Raw genomic sequence first — 19,556 nt, forward strand, 5'->3', positions numbered from 1 at the left:
CCCTACTTAACATATGTAAATGTGATAACCACCTGATAGGGAAGTGTTGGGATGATGTGCATAGTTGAAAAGAAGCGTGAAATTTGTGGTAGACCACATTTTATATGGTTCATAAAAATAAATTTATTTTATATTTTTAATAATAATAATAATAATAATATTATTATTATTATTATTATTATTTACTTAAAAAAAATAGATTCATTACTTTATCTGTATTGTTATTATTTACTAGTGATATGATGGAAGAGATTTAATTAAGATCTAAAAAAAAACAGAGGGTTAAACCCAAGACAACGCAAACCCCACAAGCTTGCCCTTGTAAATATAACCGACACGCTTTTATTGACATTCTGTTGCTTGTTATCACTTTTTACTATTTTTTGACGACCATTTTTCCTCTCGACCTTGACGCCACCGCTGTCTCTTCTCTTCTTTTCTGCCATCTCCTTCTGCGATCCACTCTTTGGAATCATCCTCCTCTGTCTGGCCGCCAGCTCTCAGCCACTGCCGCCAGATCGCCACCGGGTCCGACCTTGGAATACCCGTCTCCCCCTCCCGATCTGCCGCCGCCGCCGCCTCCGTGCTCGGATCTGTCGGCGGAGCCCCGTCCGCCTCTCGATGAGCTGAGCTGACGACGTGGCCGATCTCCCGTACTGGTCGAGGTGAATGCGGGGATAGTGTGGGAACGGCGGGCTAGCAGCTAGGGTTCTTATTTGGGTTCGGGATGGCGGCCGCCACCGCGGCGTCGGACCAGAATTGGGTCGAGTCGTACACCGGCATGTCCTCGGATAACATCAAGGGTTTGGTCCTCGCTTTGTCCTCCAGCTTCTTCATCGGCGCTAGTTTTATCGTCAAGAAGAAGGGGCTCAAGAAGGCTGGCGCTTCCGGAGTTAGAGCAGGTGAAGAAGTTTCTTCTTTTTGATTTTTGTCGTTTTTTTTAATTATTATTTCTTATATTTGGTTCTCGAGTTGTTAGCCTACTAATTTCCACTAAGTATTGGTTAAACAGTAGTGTAGTTTGAAGTTTGGCTATTTGCTTTTCCCTTTGTCTTTGCTTCTATACTAATGGAAATCAATGTTTAACTGGGCATGATGTGATCTGATCGTCAGTATGAAGCTAGATCTGATCAGTAGTAAATCTTCACGAGTACGAGTGATTAATCTTGTGGATATTGGGTAGCATAATTTTCTTCATTTCTCTGTTAAATAGCAGTTGCTATGGCTCTTAAACTCGATTTCAAGTTTCAGTGCTGAAGTCAAGAAATCATTTTAATTGTGTTCGAAGCATGGGTGGTAGAATAAGATTTATGTAATTGACCCCAATTGATTGGGACACACAGCTCATCGTTGCTGTTCTAGTTGTTGTAGGAGGATGCCAGGATATGGTTCATGTAGTCAACCCCAATTGGTGGGGACACACAGCTCATCATTGTTGTTTTATTTATTGTAGGAGAATTTTAGGCGTACCTAACAGATGCAACTATTTAGTCTTTGATTATAGAGTCTCAAAATATTTTCAGTATTTGTAGCTTAAATTCATGAGAATAATTAACCCTCTACTGAATTCTTCATGATCACTAAAGAGGTCATCCAAGTGTGAGCCGTAATTGTTACAAGTAGTACATAGTTAAAAATGCTTTCATCTTTGAAACAATGTTTGCCTCACTTTGGTGCTCTCCTCCCACCACACACACACACACCCAAAAAAAAAGAGTACTCTAATATTTGCCACATCTATGTTTATTGTACTTATGTAGAGCAATGTTTCATGTAAAAGGAAATTGAAGAATATCTTCGATAAAAGAAGTTTTAGATTGCTTAAACATTGAACAGATTTAGCTTTGCACTGTGCAAGATTGCTAATTCGCTACACATTACACATTGTGAGATACTTCCTTTATTTCTTTAGGCCTACAACAGAATACTATATTTGAAGGACCTTTTTTGAATGGCATAAATGGCTGATGGAGAAAAGTTTTTGCAAGAATAGATTGTGGAACTTGTTCAATATTGGAGATTTGAAACTAACATTCTGAGATTATTTACCTGGATGGAAGTTGATAGTGCTTCTGTTACTATTATTGTATCATGCTGAATGAAAATATGATAACTAGAAAATAAATATTACTCGATAGTTACTTGTCATTTCCTATCTAGATGGGGACGTATTTCACTCAAAGCTATGAGAAATGTGTACTCTTTTCTCCCTTAATTTGAACAATACTGATAAAAAATACTGGAACTTCGGTTGTATTAGTCTTCTGATTGTAGCCTTGTCAAAAATGCCTCTAGCATTTATAATGTTTCTGAATGCTTTGCTCTTTTCCAAATCTTAGTCAAAATAACTAGTTGCAGCGCTCCCTCCTGTTGATCTTTTTTTTTGTTCCATCATTTAAAATTTATTTATTCTTTCTGAATTGCGCCTAATGTTTTTTAACTGAACTACAGGCGTAGGTGGGTATTCTTACTTGTATGAGCCACTTTGGTGGGTAGGCATGATAGCAAGTGAGTACTGAACTTTTTGTACTTTAAAATTTGAAAATCTATTCAGGTCGTACTGTTTGTTGGTTTTTCTGTCCTTATTTTGTTGCATTTGGGTTATTTATATGGATAGAAGTTTGTTTTTTTATTTCTATTTTATATCTCAAATATTATGGTGCCCATTAAAAATTAGTAAACCCTTTTACTGCATGAATACAATTGTTCAGGTTTGAAGGTGTTCTTGTTTTTCATTCTGAACTCATCTTGTTTAGCAAGGTACCAGATGCTGGTACTTCTTGTTTCAAGTAGTATTTGATGGTGTATTGCAGTTATTTATATTTTACAAGTTCTAATCAATTTTAATTGGCATTAACCAGTAATTTGTGCATTGAGCTCCCTTTACAACCTTAGCTAGTTCTGTCTACTTCAATGGGTATCTAAATCTCACACATGTCCCACAAGGATAGCCATTTCTCTTTGATCTGCTTGGGCAAGATTTTTTTTTCCCCCCTGAGATGGGGCTGCAATTTTAATTGCTAACATTCAATGTGCTCTTATGGAATTGTATGATTCAGTATGATATGGTAAATCAAATAAACTTATGCATTAATCATTTGAATTTATTTTCTTCTACGTGGAGTGGAATGAGAACTAAAATTTCCTTTTGTAATAACAGTGGTCGTAGGGGAAGTTGCTAATTTTGCAGCATATGCATTTGCTCCAGCCATTTTGGTGACTCCTCTAGGTGCTCTGAGCATAATCATCAGGCATGACCTTAATCACCGGATGTATTCAATTTTTTTATTTGCACAGTACAATAATTATTAACAAATTTGTGATTACAGTGCTGTACTTGCACATATCATTTTACGGGAAAGATTGCATATATTTGGCATTCTTGGCTGTGCTCTTTGTGTTGTGGGATCAACAACAATTGTGCTCCATGCTCCCCAAGAGCGGGAAATTGAATCAGTTGCAGAAGTATGGAATCTGGCAACTGAGCCAGGTGTCTACTTTTCTCTCTCTATTTTTTACTTATGTCAAACAAATGAGGCATGCCATGTGTATTTAATTGTTGCAATCTCATATTACATGTGAACTGCAGTTTATAATTATTATCGAGAATGATCCTTAGAAAAGAAATGCTAACCCAGTGTTATGTTTCTACAGCTTTTTTGTTCTATGCAATAACTGTGCTTGTAGCAGCCCTGATACTTGTATTCCATTTTGTCCCTCAATATGGGCAAACACATATAATGGTGTACATTGGTGTTTGCTCCCTTGTGGGATCTCTCTCGGTATGAGACATATCTTTTGCTATTTTGGTTGACACCTTAGAGTAGACTACAAAAGAGAACCTATATTGTATTCTCTCTTTGTTGACAGGTTATGGGTGTAAAAGCTCTTGGAATTGCTCTAAAGTTAACATTTTCTGGAATGAATCAATTGATTTATCCCCAAACTTGGCTATTTGCAATCATAGTAGTTTCTTGTGTCATTACCCAGATTAGCTATCTGAACAAGGTTTGTGAGTTCTCATCCCTCTTGTTTGCATATATCATTATTATTGATTTAATTCCATCATGCTAGAAATATATGTTTTCCTATGTCTGTATTGTTATAATGTGTTTGTTCCAACTATTTGGTATTCGTGCTAAGTAGGTAAGAGAATTTTCTGATTTTATTTTTGGCCATAATTTTCTAATCTGAAGCTGGTATGCAAAAACGATTCTGTAATTCTGTACATTTTCATGTGGACTTTACACAATTCAAGACACATAATTTAGCACAAAATGATCTATTTTGACATACTTCTTGTTCAGTATGCATTGTTCCAGTATATGATTTGAATCATAGTTTGTGTAATGGTATTGAAAGTTCTAAAATTTTATATATTGGCTATATCAGATAGGTGGGGTGCTTTTGGAATCAGTATTTTTTTTTAAAACAAAATTAGAAAATCAAAATGGAAAGAACAAAATATTTTAATTAATTTCTTTCTTATTAACTCAATTTTATTTACTATAATTCATTTTAATTAATAATATTACATTTAAAACCTGATTTAAATTAATCTAATTGTAATTAGATTAGTTAAATAAAGATTTGAATAGTTTAATCAAATTAATCTATATTTGATTTGACATAATTTAATTAAATTAATCTATGATTTTAAATCTGATTAATTAAATTAAAATTAAAATCTGTTTTATTAATATAATTTGTATTAAATCAATTTAACTTCTGGTTACTTTATTTTACTTAATGCCATTATTTTTTTTTGTTAACTATATTAGATTGAAAATCCAATTTAAATTTCTTTACTTGTAATTAGATTAATTAAGTTAAAATCTTATTCAGTTTAATTAGTGATCTTGTCCGAGTGTGAGTAGACGGACGCTGGGAAGATAGCGCTCACGTTGACTGGATGTCGACTGAAGGTGACGCGGACCTCCAACGAGCTAAGCTTGCAACCACAAAGTCGTTAGTGTTGAGCCGAGGAGGGGTTCCCCGATGATGGTCCTCCGATGCTCAAGTCAGCTACCGGCGACAAACAAATGAAGTAGAGAAGAAAGGAGCAGCGCAGCGCAACTGTAGCTACAGTGATGAAAAAATCATACCTCCGATGAAGCTTTGGGGCTTCTTATATAGAGCTCCCAGGAGGCGCGCACACGCTTCCCGCATGCTTCCCAAAGTATACCTGAAAAGGTCGTGTCAGAAAAGCGTGCCTGACGCCATACCTTAACAGCCCGAGCATATCCCTGACGTGACAGTGGAAGCTTCCACCGTACGATCTTCTATCTGACCACGTCGCCGACCATGTCACCTATCGATGACACTGATCCCTAGGAAGATATTGCCAACTGCTCCTTTGTCTATTATTGGGCCGAGCGGGAGAGTCGCTTGGCCAGTTCGCCGTCCAGGTGATGCAACAGCCGGGCTGAGCGTCCCGAGCGAGAGAATCGCTCGGCGAGTCTGCCGTTCGGGTGATGCAACAGTCGGGCCCAGCGTCCGCTCGGCTAGTGCTCTGCTGGTTGGCTCCCCCCATCGGGCGAGGGAGCCCTGTCTACTAGGTCGAGGCTGCATCCACTATTTGGCCGAGCGGGATGGCCGCTCAGCCTTCGTGCCTCCCTGTCCTGGTTGAGCTTCATGAGCATCGGAAGCTCGGTGTCTGACCGAGCTGTCGAAGTGTCGGACCGTCTACCCTTCCTGCTGACCACGGAGGTAATTCGCCTGATCGGACGCCTGCCTAACGTTGACCACTTTGACCTCCTGCCGGCCAGACCCTACTTTACTACCGGATCACGTGCCTCCCCCTCAAGTCTAGTCGAAGGAGGCTGCAAGGCCGACTGATCGGACAAGTAGTCTGGTGACCAATTGGCCGATCAATCAATGGGTCTTATCTTTCTCTGTCGATTGACGCTTTGAGCCTTTGTACTTGGATTTTTTCCTCATCGCTCCTGGAGGGGTGCGAGCCGGGCGATCAATGCTGACGCCGCCCAAATCTTCTCGGAATACGTGCAAATCACCCTCATTAAGGTCGAGCACGCGCCCACGCCCATTAAATGTTGCCCTGTGGGAGGACGCCACGTGTTGCCGGCGCAGTCGCCGCACGTCCGAGGTGACAGCTGTTGATGTGGCATTTGGCGGTTCGAATTAAACGACCGGATGTACTCTCTGATTCCCGTGCCCTAGATCGGACGGCTCCGGTCGGCCGTGCCCATCTTTATAAAGCCTCAGCGTCGCCATTTCTACCTCTGCATTTTCTTTGTGCTCTCCGACGATTCTGCTCCAGCGGCTCTTCTGTGTCCAGTGCTCCGGCGATCCCCGACTCCTTGCTGCGGCGATTCCTTGCTCCCTGCGGTGGTCCTCTCCCTTTCGTAAGCTTTCCTTTCCATCTCCATTGCTGCTTTCCTGCTGTCGTATTTTTCAGCTTCGTGTTTTCCGACCATCTTTCCTCTTGAACCTTCTGCGTTTTCGTTTCCCTGCAATGGCAAGCTCCTCGCAGCCGTCCAACCCTGCTCCCGCTCTCTGGTACGCTACCATGGAGACTCGGTTCGACGTGGGCGACGCTGCGGGTCTGATCAATGCCTTTGACATCCCGTTCGACCATGAAATAGTTTTAGCCTCCTCGTCCGATCGGTCCAATGACCCGTCGATCGACACAGTTTGCTTCTTCCAAGACCAATTCGTGGTCGGTCTTCGGTTTCCCATCCACCCCTTCATTAACCGAGGTCTGCAACTACTTCCGTGTCCCGCTCGCCCAGCTCGTCCTTAACTCCTTCCGCCTGCTGTGCGGCGTGGTAGTGTTATTCCGAGTGCACAACATTCCACTGACCCCTCAGGTCTTCCACTACTTTTACTACCCCAAATAGTTCGAGCTGGGCACTTTCCTATTTCAATCTTGCATCGGTCTGCTTTGTCGCGCGTCTCATCCACGAAGTCCAGCTCCAGAAGCCTCCGCTCGGCGTTGTCTTCGCCGTAGTGCTGTATTCGATTGGACTCGATTCCAACCTCGACCGGGACGACCACTTCACCTCTGTATACAAGGTGGAACGGGGTTACACCTGTGCCTTCCTTAGGGGTCGTGCGGATTGCCCATAGCACGCCAGGGAGCTCGTCCACCCAACTCCCTCCGATGTGGTCGAGCCGAACTCGCAGAACCCGCAAGATCTCCCGATTGGCGACTTCAGCCTGCCCGTTGCTTTGAGGGTATGCTACGAAGGTGAAGACTTACTGGAATGCCATATTCCTCGCACCATTCTCTGAGCTTCCGTCCGACGAACTGTCTACCATTGTCTGAGACGAGTCGACGCGGAATGCTGAACCGACAGATGATATGCTGCCAGATGAACTTTTGGACCATCTGCTCGGTTATTTTTGCTAGCGGCTTGACCTCAACCCATTTGGAGAAGTAGTCTACCGCGACGAGCAAGAACTTTCGCTGCCCGGTCATCATGGGGAAGGGTCCCACAATATCCATGCCCCACTGGTCGAACGGGCACGACACAGCGGAAACCTTCATCTCGTCGATCGACCGGTGGGAGATATGGTTGTACTTCTGGCAGGACAAGCAGTTAGTTACTGCCCGAGTGTCATCCTCCTATAGAGTCGGCCAGAAGTACCCGGCCAACAGAATCTTCCTTGCTAGCGAACGACCGCTCGGATGTCCCCCACAGGAGCCTTGATGCACCTCTCGTAGTATATAATCGGTATCCTCTGATCCGACGCATTTAAGCAATGGCCTGGAGAAGGACTTCTTGTAGAGCTGGTCCCCGACTAGGGTGAAACGACCGACTCTTTTTCTCAATAAGCGGGCTTCCTCCCGATCGGACGGCGTAGCTCCTGATCGTAGAAACTCTATTATGACCGTTCTTCAATCGCTAGGGAAAGTGAACCCCTCCATCCGATCGACATGCGCCACCAGGGATACTTGCTCAACCGGCTGAGTAATGACGATCGACGAGAGTGAGCTTGCCAATTTAGCCAGCTCGTCCGCTGCTTGGTTCTCCGCTCGGGGGATCTTCTGGATGGTTACTTCCTGAAAGTTTGCCTTCAACTTTTCGAAGGCTTCGACGTACAACTTGAGCCGCGTATTACTGATCTCGAATGCTCCCACCAGCTGTTGAGCGACTAATTGAGAATCAGAATGTATAAGAATCCTACTAACGCCGACGTGCCGAGCGGCTTGTAAGCAGGCTATAAGAGCCTCATACTCGGTTTCGTTGTTAGTTGCTCGATATTCTAGTCGAACGGACAACTGCACCCGCTCTTCTTGTGGGGAGATAAGCAGCATGCCGATCCTACTACCTTGTCAGGTGGAGGACCCATCCACGTATACTTTCCATACTGCGTTGGGCTCGGGATTCTGTACCTTCGTGATGAAATCTGCTAAGGACTGTGCTTTTATGGCCGTTCGGGGCTGATATTGGATATCGAACTCGCTGAGCTCCGTTGTCTATTTGATCAGCCGACCGGATGCCTCTGGGTTAAGCAGGACTCTTCCCAGAGGGTTGTTGGTCATCACCACGATAATGTGCGGGAGGAAATAAGGACGAAGCCTTCGAGCGGCGAGTACCAATGCAAATGCTAGTTTCTCAAGACCGGTGTAGCGAGATTCAACATCATTTAATATATGACTCAAGAAGTACACTGGCTGTTCCTCGCCGTTCTGCCGAACCAACGCCGAGCCGACAGCGTGCTCGGTTAAAGACAAATAAATCCGGAGTAGTTCATCGGCAGTAGGCTTAGTTAGTACAGGTAGTGAGTTCAGATATACTTTGAGTTCCTCGAAGGCCTGGTCACACTCCTCGTCCCATTGAAACTTGGTGGCTCGACGCAGAATTTTGTAGAAAGGAAGGCTCCGGTCGGACAACTTGGCGATGAACCGTGACAATGCTGTTATCCGACTGGTAAGACGTTGTGCTTCCTTCAAGTTTCTTGGTGGTGGCATATCTTGGAATGCTTTTACCTTGCTAGGGTTCGCCTCAATGCCCCGCTCGGTGACGATATATCCCAGGAAGTGCCTGCTTTTAGCGCCGAACAGACACTTCTGATGATTTAACTTTATTCCGTACGTCCGGAGGGTCTGGCAGGTCTCCTTGATATCGGCGCAGAGGTCGACAGCTCGGAGGGATTTAATTAATATGTCGTCGATATATATTTCCATGTTGTGACCGATCTGCCGCTGGAAGACTTTGTTCATCAGCGTCTGGTAGGTGGCTCCTGCATTCTTCAAGCCGAACGACTTTACGTTGTAGCAGTACGTACCGTCGGCGGTGATGAAGCTGACTTTCTCTTGGTCTTCACGGGCGAGCAGCACTTGACGATACCCCTGATATGCGTCCAACATGCATATCAGCTCGCACTCGGCCGTGGAGTCTACCATCTGATCGATCCTGGGCGATGGATAGAAGTCCTTCGGGCATGCCTTGTTAATATCCCGGAAGTCGATGCAGACCCTCCATTTGTTTCCCTGCTTGGAGACCAGCACCACATTGGCGAGCCAGCTCGGAAACTGAATCTCGCATATATGGCCGGCCTCCAACAACTTCTCAATCTCTGCCTGGATGATCAGATTCTGTTTAGCGCTGAAGTTTCTCTTTCTCTGCTTCACCGACCGAGCGTCTGGTCGGACGTGAAGCTCATGCTACGTGACGCTTGAGGAAATGCCGGGCAGCTCATGCGTTGACCACGTAAAGACATCATGATTCTGATGAAGGCATCTGATCAGCTCGGCCTTCCTTTTCGACCTCCAAGTCGGATGCTACGAAAGTCGTCCTCTGCTCGGTTCGGATGTATCGTACTTCCTCCTTTTCTTCATAAATTAAAGTAGGGGGCTTCTCGGTTATGGTGTTTACCTCCATCCAAGGTGTCTTTTGAGCGGTCTTGATCTCGATCTTGACCATCTCGATATTGCATCTCCGAGCAGCCAGCTGATCCCCTTTTACTTCTCCAACTCGATCTTCTACCGGGAACTTAATCTTCTGGCAGAAGGTTGAGATGACCGCTCGGAATTCATTGAGGGTTGGTCAGCCCAAAATGACATTGTAGGCTGAGGGGGCGTCTACTACGATGAAGTTGGTGGTCCTTGCCCTCCGAAGCGGTTCCTCCCCGAGCGAGATGGCCATCTTGATCTGGCCAATCGGCAAGATTTCATTGCCGGCGAACCCGTATAGAGGGGTCGTCGTTGGCAGCAGTTCGCCTCGGTCAATTTGGAGCTGGTTGAACGCCTTCTTGAAAACGATGTTGACCGAGCTGCCTGTGTCAACGAATATATGGTGAATAGTGTAATTAGCGATTACCGCTCGAATAATGAGTGCATCATCATGCGACACTTCAACTCCCTCGAGATCACGGGGGCCATAGCTGATCTTGGGTCCGCTGGCCTGCTCCTGACTGCAGCCCATCGCATGGATTTCTAACCGTCGAGCATGTGACTTCCTAGCTCGGTTGGAATCTCCGCCGGTCAGCCCACCAACTATGATGTTAATCTCCCCTCGAGCAACATTGCTCTTGTTCTCCTCCTCCTAAGTAGATGACCTGTCTCGCTCTCGCCCGGCTCTCACCGGTTCTGCGCTCCTTCGGTGAGGCTGTCTTGGGGATCACCTTGCTTCCTCTCGCCGATCGGAACGATGATACTCGTGTCGCCGGTCAGGAGAGGGGGATCGACAACGGTAACTCCTAGGCGCTGGTTGGGCGACCGGGTTGAATCCGCGACAGTCGCGGGTGTTGTGAGTAGCAGACTAATGGAACGAGCAGAACAAAGGGGTCCATACCTTCCCCTTGGGTCTCGGTCGTTCGGCGGCACCATGCTGGATGGCGTGTGGCCTAACTTCTTGGTGCGGCCGTGCTCCTTCGGCTCGCGGTCCTCTTGGCGGCTGATGGCTGGACGGCGGACGCCGTTCGGTTGGCGCCGATGGTTCGGATGGAGCCTCCTTCCTTCTAGCCACCTGGGATTCCTCCACGTTTATGTACTCATTGGCTTTCTTCAACACGTGGTCGTAATCGCGGGGCGGCTTTCTGACGAGCGATCGGAAGAAGTCCCCGTCCACGAGCCCTTGCGTGAACACGTTCATCATGGTCTCGGACGAGACTGAGGGGATATCCATTGCTATCTGGTTGAAGCGCTGAATGTAGGCTCGGAGGGTCTCCCTTTGGCCCTACTGCATGGAGAACAGGCTGATGCTTGTTTTCTGGAAGCGTCTGTTGCTCGCGAAGTAGTGAAGGAAAGTCGTTCGGAAATCTTTAAAGCTTCTGATTGACCCGTCCGGTAGCCTCCGAAACCACCGTTGTGTCGAGCCAGAGAGAGTGGTGAGGAACACTCAACACTTGACTCCATCTGTGTATTGATGAAGAGTAGCGGCGTTGTTAAATTTACCGAGGTGGTCGTCCTAGTCAGTCGACCCGTTATACTCCCCGATCGCTAAGGGAGCGTAATGCCTCGACAGCGGATCCTGCAGAATGGCCTCGGAGAATTGTCGGTTGATCCGCTCGGGCGACGAATCGGCTCGGGGTGCTTTGCCCTTTCTTGTGTCCCATATGGGAGCCTTGTCTGAAGAGGAACCTCTGTCCTGGTTGGCCTGCGCAATCTCTGAGGGCGTTTGAAATAACGCCCGGTGAAACGGAATGGGCGCCGGTGGAACCTCTCCTGGAGTCCCGGTCGACATTTTATTCTGTCCCTATATGGAGAATTGCTCCGGTTGGTTCTCGTGCGCCGCCCGGCCGCCGGAGGCCGACGTCGCTTGTTGCGCCAGTCGATCGGCTAGTGCTTTCTGTTGCTGCTGTTTGACTATCTTTGCCGCTCGCACTTGAATGAGCGCATCGAGCTACTCTGGAGTGAGCGCCACGGTGTGGAGACGTCCAGCTTCTTCCATCTCCTTAGCTCGGATTCAGGTGCTTTCCCACAGACGGCGTCAAATTTGATCCTATCCGAGTGTGAGTAGACGGGCGCTGGGAAGATGACGCTCACGTTGACTGGATGTCGACTGAAGGTGATGCGGACCTCCAATGAACTAAGCCTGCAACCACAAAGTCGTTAGTGCCGAGTCGAGGAGGGGTTCCCGGCGATGGCCCTCCGACGCTCAAGTCAGCTACCGGCGGCAAATAAATGAATAGAGAAGAAAGGAGCAGCGTAACTATAGCCACAGTGATGAAAAAACCATACCTCCGATGAAGCTTTGGGTCTTCTTATATAGAGCTCCCAGGAGGCGCGCACACGCTTCCCGAAGCGTGCATGCTTCCCAAAGCATACTTGGAAAGGTCGTGCCAGAAAAGCGTGCTTGACGCCATACCTTAACAACCCGAGCATATCCCTGACGTGACAGTGGAAGCTTCCATCGTATGATCCTCTATCTGACCACGTCGTCGACCATGTCGCCTGTCGATGACACTGATCCCTAGGAAGATATTGCCAACTGCTCCTTTGTCTGTTATTGGGCCGAGCGGGAGAGCCGCTCGGCCAGTCCGCCGTCTGGGTCTCCCGCTCGGCCAGTCCGCCGTCTGGGTCTCCCGCTCGGCCAGTCCGCCGTCTGGGTGATGCAACAGCCGGGCTGAGCGTCCCGAGCGAGAGAACCACTCGGCCAGTATGCCGTCCGGGTGATGCAACAGCCGGGCCGAGCGTCCGCTCGGCCAGTGCTTTGCTGGTTGGCTCCCCCCATCAGGCAAGGGAGCCCTATCTACTAGGTCGAGGTTGCATCCACTGTTTGGCCGAGCGGGATGGCCGCTCGGCCTTCGTGCCTCCCTGTCCTGGTTGAGCTTCATGGACGTCGGAAGCTCGGTGTCTGACCGAGCTGTCGAAGTGTCGGACCGTCTACCCTTCCTGCTGACCACGGATGTAATTCGCCTAATCGGACGCCCACCTAACGTGGACCACTTTGACCTCCTGCCGGCCGGACACTACCTTACCACCGGATCAATCAGTATATAAGTTACAATTATCAAATTAATTTAAGTTTGATTTAATTTAATTTAAATCTAAAATCTGATTTAATCCATGATCTAATCAATTTAAAGTAAAATATGTTTAACCAAATTAAATTGATTTATTTTAAAAATAAAATTATTTTACACAAGTAAATTAATTAAAATATATGGATTCTAGTTTATGTAATTAAATTAAATTATTTTAATTTGTAAATCTATTGATTAAATTGAGTTAATTACTAATATAAACCCTTAACTAATAATGATATTTGATCAATCATCTTATTAGTATCAATTAAATTTATAATAATTAGTTTTGATTAATAAACTTACCTACCTCTCATGATCGTTATCTATCCCCTTCCCCTTCTGTTCAAGATTTCTTTTGCACGCCTCTTAGTTCCTAAATCAAGACTAAGAGTCTAGGCGCTCCTCAATGACTACAAACTATCTCATACAAGTAAGTTTCAGCCTATTTGCCTCTTCTCGTGCATGGCCATACATCTCCACACCTTTGTTGCATTCTGCTTGCAATGTACCCTCAATGCTAATCCTCCTCACAAATGTGAAGTCTTTCTGAACTCTTCTTGCCCACAAATCAGGTTTTTTTTCTTATCTGGATTTATTTTCTGCCTTTTCTTCCACCAGAAAGCAGAACACATCCTCACCTATTAATTTTTGGCGTGATTGGCCAAATTAAGCAATTTTGATCAATTCAAAGAATTTCTTCTAACTTTCAACTTTCAATGTATTTTGGCCACTCCAGCAAGAAATTTGATGAATTTACATGTTGATTACTCAACATTTCTCAGTGCAGTGTCTGAGAAATTGCTTAGAATCAGATTGGTTAATGCTGATTCTGATCAAACTCAGCCAATCTGGGATTTAGCTGAGTTTCCCTACCTTGATTTGAATAATTCGTTATTTAGTCACTCTTTTTAGGGATGCATTTCTGTAGTCATTATGTCGATATGTTATAGTGTTTGCTCACTTTTGTTTGCCAATAAGATGGCCATTTGGTGATGAGTGGTTTAAGATTAGTTGAATTGATTATGCAAGTCTCAAATATTTAAGCAGTTGATATTGACAAGATATAAGTAGGAATTCATGGAGCTACAATGCTATAACTAGGAGTTTCAGGATTCCATGTCTTCAGCTGAATCAGTTTTGCAATCAAGATTCCATGTCTTCAGCTGAATCAGTTTTGCAATCACCTATCCCAAAAAACTTCATTTTCACATTAGCTTGCTTGAATTTTTTTTTTTTAGTTATTTCTCTTACTGTATACATTTTTTCCTGAGCCTTGTTCAGCTTGAGTGTTCATCCAAGTTTTGTACGGTGTAATTTTTTGAGTACCATTGTTCTAGGCTAAGCTTTGAGGCTGCTCGTTTAGACAATCTGATAGTTGCAAATGAGTATAGAGTATAGAGAACTGACAACTATTAACCTAATAAAGCTAGTTGTACATCTGATATATTTATATAACCCATTGGAACAGAGAACAATTCCATTATAAATCTTCTTATATAATCCACCCATCTCTCTCTTTCTCTCTCACTACCATTTTCTTAGGTTCTCTTTATTTTCTTATGCTAAATTTAACCTTGCTAGCTCATTTTGCCTACCAAACAACTTTCTTGAAACCAAATGAAAAGGAAAATTATAGACAGCTAGACTAAGTGACTAACATTGTTATTTAGACAATGGACTAAAGTCTGACCTAAATATTCCCTCCATAATTCACTCTCCATGACATGTATGCCATAGTCTCATATAAAGTCACTGACTTGGTTCTCTAGAATTTGAATTCTTTGTCTCAAATGCCATCTCATAATTAACTCAATACTTCTGTATAATCATCACATTATTAAATAAGCATCTTTTTAATGTTTTGTTTTGTTTTTATATCAAATGATCTTCTATTCAATTCATTTAAATATAGATGAGGATATAGTAGGGGATCGAATCCAATGATGAACAAGTATTCATATAGTCAACTTCACTTAGTGGAATAATGACTTGGTTCTTATTGTTGGCGTTGTTGAATGATATTCTATTCCTTTCTCAGGTTTTCTATAATGGTTATTCTTCACTATGCATCTTGAGAGAAGGAAACTGTTTCTACATAGATAGTTGTAACTGAATATTGAAATTTAAGCTGATGTAGCAGTTTATTAACATGATGATGGAAAGTATTAAAAATAAAAATGCTATTTATTTTTATGATAAAATGTAGATGATTATCATGCCAAGTTTGCATGGATTTATGACTCTGTAAATCACTAATATTTTTGTGCTTTGTTTTTATTATGTTCAGGCTCTTGATACATTTAACACAGCAGTTGTATCTCCCATATACTATGTGATGTTTACATCATTAACCATTTTGGCCAGTGTGATTATGTTCAAGGTAACTGCCTCTATGTTGTTATATCTTGTCCTTAATTTTCTTCTCACGATCTTTATCATTAAATCTAGCTGTTGCCTTGCTCATAAGCTGTGATATGTACACTTTTAACTATTTGGTCTAGCATCATAATGTCCATGTTACAATACTCCTAAATGATTTGTAATGCTTGTTCTCATATTTATGTTGTTTGACATGTCAATTGTCATATTGTTATTGCTAGGATCAATTGTCAATTAGAGGGGGTAATAGGTGGAGAGGGAGTAAATAGGTGCAAACCACGTAAATATTTTCAATATCTGTTAGTGCATAGCAGAACTAATAAATACAAATAGCAAAAGAATAAAAAATTTTAAAGTAGAGAATATATCATGGTTCGAATGATTGACTTACACTTCTTGGAAATCGTTTAAAATGAAAAATGACTCCTAGGAGGTGGAGAAATCTTGTATAGAAATATCTTACTTTTCTCTTTTACAAATAATAAGAATTAAAGCACTGGAAATGTAGAAATGAAAATGAACCTTTCAAGAGCTAACACTCTTTCCATGTTGTTGAATGCACCTCAGAGCATGAAAATATAACTAAAAGATGAACAATTGGAGTACATAAGTATATTGCTTCAAGGTCGTCTGGTTCCACTAATTGTATTGATTCAAATCTTCCAGTCAGCATCAATGTTGATCTCGGAAGCTTATCCACTGATGACTAATGTACTCATCCAAATTTGCATCATTCTACTTGAATTTGCTTCATTCGATTCAAACAAATAAACTCATCACCTTTTCCTACAATGACTGTCTTTTAGTATCTCAACACATTTAGTCGATTCAAATTCTTAGAAGCCTACTTATCTCAATGTTGTGATTTTTTTGTTTGATGATGTTGTCGTCAATTGACTTGATAACTTTCTACTTGACTCACCAGAATAAGTTCGTGATCATTTCGTTGTTGACATATCTTCAGTTGATTTTATCTATTTTAGTTGACTCAAATCTTGTTGTTACGAACCTTATCTTGTGAAGAATAGTTCTTGAGTCAATTCAAAACCTTTTTGGTTGACTCAACTCATCCCAATCAACTAACCAACCAACTTAGACTCATAAGTCATTCAGTCGACTCAAGCTAAAATGTTTTTTGTATTGCAAGTAGAACGACTACAGTTAACTTTGAGTTAACTAAATTGTTAAGGCAACTAAAACAACCCTTTAGTTGATAGAATTTGCTTGGGAATTTGGACTTAATTCAAGATAAATCTTTGCTAGTGGACTTTGATCTAGGACACTTGTTCCTTGGTCGAATATACGCCTAAAAAAAAAGAAAATCTATCAAAAAATCTAAAATTACATTCATTCGGAATATCTTATCTCACGTGCCTTCAAGTTTTGATGTTGATGATGCTTCTTGTTCTCAAGTCCTTGAGAAACCTTTAGTCCTTAAGAATGTCCAAGCTTCCTTCAATTCCTTCTCGATCTAGGTCTTTGAGCCATCAACCAAGTGCATCTACCTCAACACATGTCGAACCATGAGCTATATGCTTCACAATCATTCTTCCATGAGATTTTACTGTTCGGATCTACTTCAACTTGCTAGAAGGCCTTGCCTTTATGTCTACTTCAACTTCTTATGAGTCCTCGCCTCTAGGTCTTCTTAATCTGCTTTGAAGCCTCACCATAATGTCTACCTCGACGACACTTGCTCGCTCTTGGTCAACCTTGACATTTGAGCATTGCCAACATTTGTTAGATTTTTCAGTCTGCCAAGTACTTTTTGAACTTTCCCGTTAGCTAAGCTTCTCTTGAACTTTTTTCTCTACCAAATATCTTGTCCACTTTGACCTACTTGTACTCCATTTTCTAATTACCTAGTCAATTTTGATCCATTTAGACTTCTTCATTTGTCAAATATCTCAACTTAATCTACTTGGATCTTTTCACCCCACAGTTCCTTGTTAAGCTTTTATTACCTTCGCAACACATTAGAGTAACATAAACTAAACCAAACTTAAACCGATTTTCAACCATATTAAAACAAATTTGGTTAGACTTGATTACTTGGGGCATGATTGCACCAATAATTATTGTCTTTGATTAGAGAATTACTAATTGGCCTGGTTATCCAAAAGGTAGCTAAGGATTTTATAATGTATATGGGGTGCATTAAGATAGGTATATTTGCAGATGAATTGATCAAAAAGATATGTTTCCTTGGTGTATGTCGTGTAGACACTATTACGTTGATTGATCATAGCATAATTGGTTCAAGTTCAAAGGTTGAATTACAAAGTTTTAGAAGAAAGCTTAATATTGAAGGTGAATTATAGTTATAGTTTCAAAAATAACAAAAAAAAATCCATGGAACAAAGATAGGTTTATATATCTTGGATCTGTTATTCAAGGTAGGAGCTTTTGAAATTTTATTTGATCGCAGAGATCTGATTAGCTTTAAGGGAAAGTTTATCTCACCATGCTTTGGCTTAAAGTTGTATCACATATTAAAAGTTAAGTGGCAATAATGAAAATGCAAAAATAGATGTGTTGAGTTACAAGAAAGAGTATTGGAAAAAAAAATGATATTCTAGAGTAATTAGGTATAAATCTAATAGATAATAAATTGAGAGAAAACAGATAGAGATGAACATATTCAGAGATATTTAAATGGTTTATAGGTTGAAAATACAACTTTAAGAAGCCTAACCTATCTGGCGATGATTGTTTGTGGATAATGATCCTCGATTCTTGAACCTGAGATGGTTGTGTGTGTGTGTGTTTTATTTCTTTCTATTCTTTAATGGCGGCTCTCTTATAGAGTTATAGTTCATTGTGTGCACTGTAGATTACTGTAAGTGCTTACATCAGTTATACTGTAGGGAGAAGTCTTTGTATGGTTAACCTGTATAAGTTTGGCACTATAGTAGTTGGTTCAGATGCACAAGTCCTGAACTAGAGGCACACTTCGTTTAGTTTCCTGGATTACAAAATACCATCAAGACTCTTCTAAACTTTCTCTAAGGTGCCAAGGGAAACGGTGGATTAGATCAATGATGAGTGGAACAGCTATACATTTTGATTGAATACGGTTGTACTGTGGCACAGTAGACTTAGCTTTAATTAGGACATTTATTTACTTTATATAAAGAAACATTTGCACCAAAATATATAGAATGATGAAGAGGGAGGCACATCATCGCTGAGGTTTGTCTGACAATTTGTGGTTGTCCATAGGGAAAGGCATAAAATCATTTAAAAACTTTCTTTCTAGCTTTAAACAATATACCGGATAAAATCTCTCTTTATAAGTGTAAATGGTAGAGATGATTTGGGTTTATGTGTTCAAGTATCAATTTTCTGACAGGACTGGGACCGACAACATCCCACACAGATTCTCACAGAGATGTGTGGCTTCGTCACAATTCTTTCTGGGACATTTCTTCTCCACAGAACCAAGGACATGGCAGATGGTTCGTCCATCTCTGACTGAATGTGCTTGGATTCGATAAGGTTTTCTATGTTCCTCATGTTCACTAGCTGTTCCCTTCTCTGGCAGGTTATCCTGGACGGTTACCAAAACATGCTGATGAAGATGGCTATCCCCCCGAAGGCACTCCTCTCAGGTCTACAGACTCGTTTCGGTTACCATGAGATCTTGTAGTCCCCCTCTTCCACTCTAAACAAAAAGTTCCCTTGCTCCATAATCAATTATTACCAAGAGAATGCTGCATTCTTTCAATACAGAGCACTGTAGAGTTTTTAGGCTATTAAAATATAGGCTCAGTTTGAACACCGCATAGAATTCGTAAATACATTTGCGGAATCACATCTTGTTATATATGTAATTTAAATTTCGATTTCAAGAGAATTAGTTGTGGGATGCTGAAATATTGGAGTTTCAGTAGGATAATTTGGTTCATTGCTGGTCCAATTCATTACATATTACCACTATTGCTATGTACATTGTTAAATCAGTTTTGTGCATGTTTTCAGGAAAAAATTCTTCTCATCTCGTAGCCTGGTTGGTTATAAGTTTATTTTATGATTTATTTTCTTTCACATTAACTTAAGGATGGATTGTGAGGGGGTGTTTGAGCATAATCATCTTTTGTTATAATTGTTAAATCAGTTTTAGATGGGCATAAAGTCAAGAATTCTAGTTGGCCAGACATGGATTCAAGTTCACGGTTAGTAGATTCATCAAATTGTGATGTCAGGCTCACCATTTATTAACAGAGCATACTGATCAC

At 42.4% G+C, this 19,556-nt stretch overlaps 1 protein-coding gene across 1 annotated transcript; it reads left to right on the top strand.

Moving 5' to 3' along the window:
* The first annotated feature begins 365 nt into the window (after window positions 1–365).
* On the top strand, window positions 366–19,290 carry LOC122023817 (probable magnesium transporter NIPA4). Its single transcript, XM_042582181.1, has 9 exons — window positions 366–902; window positions 2,452–2,508; window positions 3,161–3,251; window positions 3,330–3,490; window positions 3,655–3,782; window positions 3,871–4,008; window positions 15,227–15,319; window positions 18,671–18,776; window positions 18,863–19,290. The coding sequence occupies exons 1-9, from the start codon at window positions 728–730 to the stop codon at window positions 18,955–18,957; spliced, it is 1,044 nt and encodes a 347-aa protein (XP_042438115.1). The 5' UTR covers window positions 366–727; the 3' UTR covers window positions 18,958–19,290.
* Window positions 19,291–19,556: the final 266 nt, after the last annotated feature.

Source organism: Zingiber officinale, chromosome 9B, assembly GCF_018446385.1.
Source record: "Zingiber officinale cultivar Zhangliang chromosome 9B, Zo_v1.1, whole genome shotgun sequence".
NCBI lineage: Eukaryota > Viridiplantae > Streptophyta > Magnoliopsida > Zingiberales > Zingiberaceae > Zingiber > Zingiber officinale.

What these genes read in the sequence shown, in the direction of transcription:
- LOC122023817 (XM_042582181.1), top strand. Translation starts at nt 728, where the DNA reads ATGGCGGCCGCCACCGCGGCGTCGGACCAGAATTGGGTCGAGTCGTAC. An exon ending in GCTCTGAGCATAATCATCAG is followed by an intron (nt 3,252 to 3,329) that starts GCATGACCTTAA and finishes TTGTGATTACAG; the next exon opens with TGCTGTACTTGCACATATCA. An exon ending in GAATCTGGCAACTGAGCCAG is followed by an intron (nt 3,491 to 3,654) that starts GTGTCTACTTTT and finishes ATGTTTCTACAG; the next exon opens with CTTTTTTGTTCTATGCAATA.